Below are 9,893 nucleotides of genomic sequence, written 5' to 3' on the forward strand. Positions count from 1 at the left end.
GTGTCACTGGCCCTCATATGTGGGATCCGAACCGGGGCCCTCTGGCATCCCAAGCCAGTTCTTAACCATCGCGCCACTCGGCCGGCCCGCAAGCCAGTTCTTAACCATCGCGCCACTCGGCCAGCCCCCACCATCAGTTTTAAGTAACAATTCATGTGAAATGCTTACGCCATGGTATATGGCACTTGTGAAACATTTAATGTCAATGATTTATTAAAATTTCTAATTAAAAAATTAAGTTAAAACTAAACCAATTTAATTAAATTAGTTTTGGTGAAAGGATCAGATTTCTAGATAATCATCTAATACCTCATCCTGTAAAAGGTAAATAAGTAAATCATGTTTTCTTTTCACTTTTCTTGCAGAAATATTGTATCCACCGTGAATCTTGGTTGTAAACTTGACCTAAAGACCATTGCACTTCGTGCCCGAAATGCTGAATATAATCCCAAGGTCAGAACAATTCCCCCATATTTCAGACTATAATAATACAGGAATTTACTTCTGTAGGTCCTTAGGTGAAAAAGTCTATGTCATGTGATGCATTAATGCTGTTTCCACAGCCGAGTGGAAGTTGGTCAGTCCACTACATACTGGTATGCTTATAATCTTACTTATTCATTCCTTCCAGAGGCAGAAAAGGTTTATCAAACAGAAAAGTTATAGTTACAGAAGCTGGTCACGAGAAGCAGCAAGTACAAGGGAGAAACGGAGGCACTGGTGTCTATGAAGCCGTAATTAAACATTTTTGCAAATGTTACTTGTTGGAATGTGTGAAAGAGCACACAGGTCCTGGTGCCCCTTACTCAGCTGTCACAGGGTGTTTGTTCTGCCCCCGTGTGAGACCTAGCGTGTACATGCAGAGACAGGGTGTCCCGAGTGGGACATGGGGAGACGTTTTGACAGCTGTATGCCCCGGGTCCTTCAGTAGTTGGGGTGTTGTTTGTCGTTGTCTAGTTCTCCTGAGAGAAAGCAGCAGTCTAGCCTGACCTCGTTAACGATTGTGTCTGACTGTTTCAGCGGTTTGCTGCTGTGATCATGAGAATACGAGAGCCCCGGACCACCGCCCTGATATTCAGCTCCGGGAAAATGGTGTGCACAGGGGCCAAGAGGTAGGTGGAGGGGCCCACTGTGCTGGCCTACGTCTCGTGTTCTGGGCAGCAGTCCAGCTCTTTCATAAGACGTGGCTGCTGTCTTGTTAACACAGTGGGTTCTGATCACTTTAGACAGCAGTCATTTCATTGTCTTCAGACTAGGCATGAGTTTCGGATGGATAGTACCATCGCTTATGTCTGTACAGTCCAGTTACATTTTATGTGTACAGTAGAACCTTGGATGGCGAGTAACGTGGTTTGCGAGAGTTCCGCAAGACGAGCAGACATTTGTAGTGCATTTTAATGTGGTGAACGAGCAATGTCTTGCAATACGAGTAGTTTGTTTCCGGAACAAATTATACTCACAAACCAAGGTATTACTGTATTTGATAAAAGGTAACATGAACACTATTAAGAAGGATCCCTTTAAGAGAAAGACTTGATGTATCACACAGTCACCCCCCCCCAGTGGCAAACAACTGGGTTCTGAGTCACAGAATTTCAGAGCTGATGGTGACAGTGTGGCTGACTGCACTGGTCGGGCAGTGTGACAGCATGCAGGGAACGCACCTTTCTCGTCACATGCTGCTGCCGTGCCTGGCCTCCGTCTGGAGTGAGCCTGTCTGAAGGTTAGCATTTCGGGCCTTGGCGACTAACCCTGTCTGACAGCCCATGTACTTGGTAGGAGGCACACATGGGGCAAGGACTAGTAACATCAGCTTCATGAAGCTTTTACAAAGGAAGTAGGTTGAACTTTTCAAATAAAAGATGATTACAATGCACTTGGAGGTGTTGGCATAGAGGGCTGTTGATGCTTTTGCTTATTCCAACCTTTGAAGTTGTCTTCCAATGACAGGAAGGCCACACTGGGTACATCCCAGCTCTGGTCTCAGGGTTTCCAGCAGGCAAGACGTGGGCGTGTCCCTGGCTTCCAGTAACTCTTCATTTAGAAGTCTGTTTGCCGCTTTTCCTCTGGACGGAACACCAACAACTGGCTTGTCAGCGGACGCTGAGTCTGTAGCCCTTTTTACCCAGAGTATTTCCTGCAGACAGAAGAGTGCCTGTCTAGTTCAGTCATTATTTTATCCAGATAAGAAACCATAAATGTTTATTTTCCTGAAAAAAAGCACTGCACGTGTGCTTAGTTTTTGTCACTCCTGAGCTCACGCTTGAGTCTCGTTTGTGACGGTTTTATCACATTCATCCTGCTTTTCGGCATGAGCGCTGCTTCGCTAAGTCACAGCTTCACCCAACAAGTAGTCACACGAACGGGTAGGAGACCAGACATGAAAGAGGACAGAACTGGTGTGTGCACTCTTCAAGTCGATCTCGTCAGTATTTTCCTGACAACAGGAAGCCTGTTAGTGTTGGTCTTGGCGGGAATCTGGGTTAATGTACAGTGATGGTGATGGTGATCGACACCTCACGTCTGTGACTCGTTGTCTGTCAATGATCTATGCAATGGAAAAGGTGATCTTTGGGGCAGGCCTTCATTTACTGCCTTTATAATGAAATTGTTCCTATCTGCTGGTCTTTTATCCCCTTGAAAGAGGGGTGACCAGTTACACTTTTTTTTTTCCTGTTTGTTTTTGTTTTTTTGGGTTTTTTTAAATTGGGGAATTGGGGAATGGGAACAGCCAAGTTGTCCTTCAGTCTTAGTTGTGGAGGGCGCAGCAAGCTCAGCTCCAAGTCCAGTCGCTATCTGGCAGCTCACGGCCGTTCAGCTCAAGGTGCTGTGTTCAATCTTAGTTGCGGGTGGGCGTAGCCACCATCCTATGTGAGAGTCGAACCAGCAGCCTTGTTGTTAAGAGCGCACACTCTATCCACTGAGCCATCCGGGTGGCAGCTCACCTCAAGGTGCCAAGTTCAGTCTTAGTTGTGGGCAGGCGTAGCCCACCATCTCGAACAGGCAACCTTGTTGTTAGGAGCACGTGCTCTCACCAGCTGAGCCATCCTGCCACCTGTTGGCAGCTCCGGGGCAGCTCAGCTTGGGCGCAGCTCACTGGCCCATGTGGGAATCGAACCAGGCACCCTGTTGTTCAGAGCTCGTGCTCTTAAGCAAGCTCTTAGCCAGTTGAGGCCACTCGGCCGGCCCACACTTTTTTTGTTGTTTTTTTAACGCCTTTCCCAACTTGGCCTTTAATGAGTTATTCATCTAAATATTTTGGCTGCTTTGGGTATAAAAGCCTCCCCTTCCCTCCTGTTCCCTCTCCCCAGCGAAGAGCAGTCCCGACTAGCAGCCAGGAAGTACGCCCGAGTCGTTCAGAAGCTGGGCTTCCCGGCCAAATTCTTGGACTTCAAGATTCAGAACATGGTGGGGAGCTGCGACGTGAAGTTCCCGATTCGGCTGGAGGGCCTTGTGCTGACCCACCAGCAGTTCAGCAGGTGCGTCTTGTGTGTGCCGGTGTGTGACGCGCCGTAGCCGCCCGTGTTTCCTGCCGGGGGCAGTCGCGGGCCCTCTCACCACCTCTGCCTCCCCCTTACCAAGTGTTGCTGACTCCCCTCGGGCACGTTGCATCGTTTTAAGTATGATTTAAGTGCAGGAATTAAATCCGCAGACTCATGTGTCAGCTTTTTCCTCAGCTGTGACTTTCTTCTAGTCTGCACTGTTGGCTCTCCAGGCCAAGGGAGGCTGAGGGATGGGACTGTCCTTCCCACATGTGTGCCCTGCAACTTCCCAGGGAGGACCTGCAAGGTCCCTGCTCACCTCTGCAGCCTCCCTCACAGCACCCGTCAGGTGCCAGGCCCTGTACATCCCACGTGCACACCTGGCACACTCGTCTCACTTTCCTCCTGGGAAACACCCACTCGCATGTCACGTACCCACCCAAGCATCTTCCTCAGAGAGCCTGCTCTGCATTTTCCACTCGGTTAGACACTCACATGCTGACTGCTCCCAGTAACCGAGCAGGGTCTGCACCAGCCGTGCTGGCAGTGCATGCAGTCATGGAGGCCCGTTGTCCAGCCAGTGGCCGTTCTGTCACTTAGCTTAAACTACCTGGCCAGTGCTCACAGCCACAGACTATTCCAATTTAAGTAGGTGAGATGGGAATGGAAAAACACAAAATGTTACTGTCTGACATTAGAAATCAATGATACAGGCAGACTGGTGCTGCAGAGGGACACCTGATGAGGGTCAGAGAGACCACAGCACATGAAGGTAAAGCTCTTGTTCTCATGTCAGAAGATGCAGATTCATCAGAAACGGAGGTGTTTGCCTTCCATTGCCAGTTGGTCCCAAGCTGGCCTCACTGGCCTTTAGTCCTGTGTCCTTTGATGTGATTTGAAGCACTGGGGTTTCTCCTGATTGGGTAGCTGTTTAGGCAGTGTTTTCCCTTGTACGGGTCCTCATTTTGTCTAACAGTATGGACAGCTTTTAATTAAGAAGCTGTTTTTGCCATTTTTCTTCTAGTTACGAGCCAGAGCTATTTCCTGGTTTAATCTACAGAATGATCAAGCCCAGAATTGTTCTCCTTATTTTTGTTTCTGGAAAAGTTGTATTAACAGGTAAGTTATAACAGGGTGTGGTATCTGAATGTTTGAATGGCGTTTTCTCAATGCTAAAAGGTACTGTCACGGAGTTGGGACATTTGGCGAGCACCCGGGAAGGCTGCCTTTGCGTTTCCCTCCCATCCTGACCCCGATGGGAAACACACCCACGGAAGGAACCGGACCAGGTTCCTGCTGGTCCTTCAGCCGGAGCTTGAGCCATGGGGGGAAGGGACAAGGGGAGCGCCACGCTGGGTAAGAGGGCGTTTCCAGTGGGAAGGTGTCCTGCAAAGCTTGGCTTTCACCTGCAATGTCATTTCGAGACCACAAAGGAGCGCTGAGAGGAGCTTGTTTGGAGGAAGCAATTGGGACAGTAAGATTCAGCTGCTCAGCAGGCCAGCTGCCCAGAGGAAGGCTGGAGTCACCCCGGGCACTGCTTTTGTAATTCAAAAAGCCATTTTAAGAAAACACTGCTTTAAAAACAAGAGTGGGATTGTGACAAGGGGTTCCATCATTAAGTTATCAGTGCCTGCGTCTGTCAGTCTATCTGGACATGGAGAGAATTGTGATTTTGTGTTAAAGTCACGATTTTACCTCTTAGTATGTTAAGAAATGCCATTTCGGACTCTCATCTCCACCCCGACGTGTCTTCGTAGGTGCTAAAGTCAGAGCAGAAATTTATGAAGCGTTTGAGAACATCTACCCGATCCTAAAGGGCTTCCGGAAGACGACATAGTGGCCGTGGACGCCTGCCTCCCCGCCCGCTGGTTTTGTAAAACAAATCAGTTTGGGCACAGTGACAGTGGTGGTGGTGGGGATGGCCCCCCTGGGCTGTGGGTGGCAGCCGGCGTGTGTCCGAGGGCATGCTGGGAGGGGTGCACCTCCTGCACAGAGGACCCCCCCCCACACACACACACACACACACACGCAGGGGCGGTGCTGCCCGTTATTTATATTTAGATTTTAAACACTTACTGCTGTTGACAAGTTGGCTTAAGGGACAAAACTTTAGTATTAGAGCCACCTCTACAATTGACTGGACTTTTTGTTTGATTTCTTCCCCTTAAACCACAGTTTTTATATTTCTACCAGAGCAGTAAAAATCTTTTTTAAAAGTGTTGTTTTTCTAATTTGTAACTCCTAGGGTTATTTTTGTGCCAGACACATTCCACCTTTCAGTATTGCAGGACAGAACAGGTGTGTTAATGAGAACGAACAGCTGTAAATATTTTCTCTCTTCACAGTACTCTGTACAATAAATGCTGTTTATAAAGTGTTAGGTTGATGTTATAAATGGTGCCCTGTAAGGTCCATGTGATCATACTGTTAAAAAGTTGTATTTTAGATATAATGCCTGAAACCGTTTCAGTGTGTGTTTGCTTATTGTTTGTTTCAATCATTTCCTTGTACGTTGCACTGAAAGTGGATGAACTGCCTGAAAATGTAAGGTGGCTCATGAAACAAGTACTTACTGCCCTCCATATATTAAGCACCTCCTGTTTCCCAGATACACTGCCCGTAATGCTCACCCTGACCCTGCAAACACCACCCAGAACCTTGCCGGCCATCCCAGAAGCCCCTCCTTCGTCTCCAGTCCAGCCGCCAGCCCCACGATCCCTCACAAATTATCGTTACCCTAATAGAAGTTTGTCTTCCATTTTTTAAAAACAGGTACGTTTTTCTGTTTTATTCCTTAAGGTTCCTCTCCATCTCTTTTCCCTAACATTTCAGGCCGTTTGGCCGGTGGTTTCCTAAACCGTGTTTTGCTGTTTGCAGTCATGGTGCAGTTCAGCTTGGGCCTCATTCTCTGTATTTACTGCAAATGGGCCGCTGCATCCAGAGGCTTGAGCCATTTGTAAAGACAGCAAGTGGCGTGTTCCTGTGTTAGGAATCAAGTGTTTGGTTTTCTCTGTTCTCAATGATTCATTAATTTGTTAGTGGGTTGGCAAATGGTGAAATTCTAATCGTTGCATTTTTGTTTCATATATTCATTGAATACTTTTATAAAGTGATGCATTTCATACAGCAGGATAAATGCTTGCTTGTTTCCCTTTGAAAATTTTGTGCTGTGGAACAAATTCAGGACCACAAGGGTTTTATTTGACCAATTCTGTATTTATTACCTTTTACAATGAGAATTCTTAATTTTTAGAAACACACGGGCTGAGGAGTTATAATGCCCTGTAGGTAGTTATTTACTTCACATAAACACACTCAGTCTTAGCATAACAATGCTACCACCGATATGAATGTCGAAAGCATTGAAACATATTTGTCACTCTGCTTTCTGAGTTGTCGAAGGGTGTGGACACCAGGGTCCAGATCTGTCAAAGGACAGGTGAATAGTGGGCCAAACTGTCTGGACAGGCCTTGTCTGGGCCCAGCAGGGGTGTTGGCTGATGGGAGGAACCCTTCCCAGGATGAAGTTATCCTGAAGCCACGGGAGACGTATCTGTCGTGTGTTCAGCTGGGTTGACAGCGTTGTCCCGCAGTGTCTTCTGCTGTGGAACAAGCCTGTCTGCCTGAAAGAGTTAAGACCCAGAGAATGGCAGGGACGAGCCGTGGAGAGCGAGAGGGGGAGCACGTGCTCCAAAATCAGCCTAGTCCCTATTAAGTCTTAAGCCAGCTCCACATCTGTATAAATTCCTTTCCATTTCAATGACTTTAGTTGTGTCACTTGCAACTAAGGGTCCTGACTCATACAGAAAAGTTAGGATCAACTGATGAGTACAAATTTAGCAGCCTGCTGAGAATATAAGAAGCATTCGATGCCAAAGTTACATTGTTTCAAGTGTTACACTGATGTCTGTAATCCATTTTCAGTTAAGTTTTTTTTTCCTACCTTTTTTAAAGATTTTATTGGGGAATTGGGGGAGGGGAACAGCGTTGGGGAATCGGGGAAGGGAAGTTGCTGTCCATTTGTTATTCAGTCTAGTTGTGGAGGACGTCGCTTCACTGGCCCATATTGGTATCATCATTGTGCTCTTCCCGGGTGAGGCAGTTGCTTGCCAGCCATCAGATGGCTGCACATGGTGGCTCACGGCAGCTCATGCCAGCTGCCGGCCACACACAGTAGCTTATGGCAGCCCACTGCAGGGGGCGCTGCAGCCTACGCTGTTGCTGGCCACTCACGGCAGCCCAGCTCCAGGTCGAGCTGTTGTTCACCATCTTAGCTGTAGAGGGCGCAGCATCGCTGGCCCTCATGTGGGATCTGAACTGGGGCCCTGCTGCTCAGAGCTGGCGTCCCAAGCCAACTCCTAACCAACGCGCCACTCGGCCGGCCCTTCAGTTAATTTTTGAATGGTGTCAGAAATGGGTTCAGTTGCATTTTTTTTAATATGTGAATATCCAATTTTCCCAGCACTACGTATTGAAAAGACTTGCTTTTCTCCACTGAGTATTTTTGGCTCTCTTGTCACACATTCATTGACTGTGTAGACGTGGGTTTATTTCTGGGCTCAGTTTGGTTCCATTGGTCTATTTGTCTGTTTTTATGCCAGTACCATAGTGTTTTGATGACAAGCTCTATAATATAGATTGAAATCAGGAAGTATGGTACCTCCTGCTTTGTTCTTTCTCAGGGTTTCTTTGATTATTCTGGGTCTTTTGTGGTTTCATATAAATTTTAGTTAGGAGTGTTTTTTTCTCCTGTGAAAAATGCCACTGGACTCTTCACAGGGATTGCATTGAATCTGTAGATAGCTTTTAGCAGTAATGTTTTTTGGATTTTTTTGTTTTATTTTTAGCTGAGCCATCCTGGCACCTGTTGTAAGCTCAGCAGCAGCTCAGCACTGGCCGGGAATCGAACTGGCGACCCTGTTGCTCAGAAGGCAGTAACATTTTAACAATATTAATTCTTCGAATCCAGAACACAGATTCCTCTTCATTTATTTGTCTTCAATTTCTTTCATCAGTGTCTTATAGTTTTCAGAGTAGTGACCTTTCACCTCCTTAAATATATTCCTAAGTATTTTATTGTTTTTGATGCTATTATAAATGGGACCAATTTATTTCCTTTTCAGAACACTGGTTAGTTGTTTTTAACATGGTCACTAAGTGGGCTTTCTAGTGATTTGGACCAACTGTCTCCCAGTGGGAGTCCCTGTGAACTCGCTTGCTGGGGATACACACCTAAAGGACAGCTTGGCTGGTGACACCAAGAAGCCCGTACGAATGTCCACGTCATCTGGTGATGTCTCCAGGAACAGACCTTAATGAATTTGCTTGAAAATCCTTAGCAGTCAGGATGCTTTTGTGTTGCAAAATTTACTTATCCTGACTGTAAGAATTACTCATAACTTGAAGGCCCCACTAGTTTTCCAGAAGCCACTAAGATTCTTAGCAACCGTGACCCTTTCTACCAGTTGATGGGAACTTTTTCTGTGTCCTCCAGTAGCCATGGGCTGTATCACCATACTTGTGGGTGATTCAGATTCAGATTTAACCCCCCAGCTTCAAATCAAAACACCATTCCCTCCCTCTTTAAACATCACATGTAACCATTCTCCCCGTGGGAATTTCATGCTGCGTTTTCCCATGTGGCGCTGTGTTTTATGTGCACGTCTTTACGAGTTAAGTGTATGTACGTGCGCACACACAACATGGACCACTAGGCCACGACTTGGATGTACAAACAGCCAGGTTCTCAGGGACATCGGCAAACGATGTCACCTCCAAAGACGTGTATGGTGGCGGTGCCTTTCAGGGTTAGCAGGGTGTGTGGAAAGAGACCCAATAACCTTGAGAAAGTGAGCAGAATGAGTCGACAGCAGCTTTGCCTGGGCCCTGAGCAGGCGTCCCCGGGGCTGCAGTAGCCTCAGGATGGCTGAAGGCAGAGGTTCAGGAGCCACCGTGCTAACTCTCCCGCACTTGAAAGCTGAGCTCAGGGCCTGCCCTCAGGCTGCTGGCTCCTGGGCCAGATGACCCTGGGGCGCCCTGGGCAACCCCGATGTCCCAGTCCTGCACCCTCTCTCTGGTTCCCCTGCCAGTGGTGTGAAGTGCAAAGGGAGACCAGTGGTCTCGCCTGTTGGTCTCATCTGTCCACTGATCACTGGATGAGCAAGGTCAGTTTCAAAGTCAGGCTGTCTGATCGCAAACCTGTTCCTGACCCTAACTGCAGCTGCCTCAGAACTGCTGGGCAACTCCCTCGTACTCACCAGCCCAGGATGTTCGTGTCTGGGCTTCCATGTATACTAGAGCCTGTGACAGACAATCATCTGATTATCAGACAAGCTCCTTGCAGGTTTACCCAAATATTTTTCTCTGTAACTTTGCAAATTGTAGGTGAGAAAATGACCTCGGTTGTTTGAC

General features: G+C 47.4%; 1 protein-coding gene across 2 annotated transcripts in view; it reads left to right on the forward strand.

Moving 5' to 3' along the window:
• TBP (TATA-box binding protein) overlaps nt 1–5,951 on the forward strand; it is a 13,745-nt gene extending 7,794 nt beyond the window's left edge. For both annotated transcript variants that reach the window (XM_019659502.1, XM_019659503.1), the window contains exons 4-8: nt 366–453; nt 1,021–1,112; nt 3,312–3,479; nt 4,507–4,601; nt 5,240–5,951. In XM_019659502.1, coding sequence (XP_019515047.1) covers nt 366–453; nt 1,021–1,112; nt 3,312–3,479; nt 4,507–4,601; nt 5,240–5,319 — 523 coding nt within the window. In that variant the 3' untranslated portion in view covers nt 5,320–5,951. The remainder of the gene's footprint in view (nt 1–365; nt 454–1,020; nt 1,113–3,311; nt 3,480–4,506; nt 4,602–5,239) is intronic.
• The last annotated feature ends 3,942 nt before the right edge of the window (nt 5,952–9,893 follow it).

The sequence above is a fragment of the Hipposideros armiger genome, unplaced genomic scaffold, assembly GCF_001890085.2.
Source record: "Hipposideros armiger isolate ML-2016 unplaced genomic scaffold, ASM189008v1 scaffold_299, whole genome shotgun sequence".
Taxonomy (NCBI): Eukaryota; Metazoa; Chordata; class Mammalia; order Chiroptera; family Hipposideridae; genus Hipposideros; species Hipposideros armiger.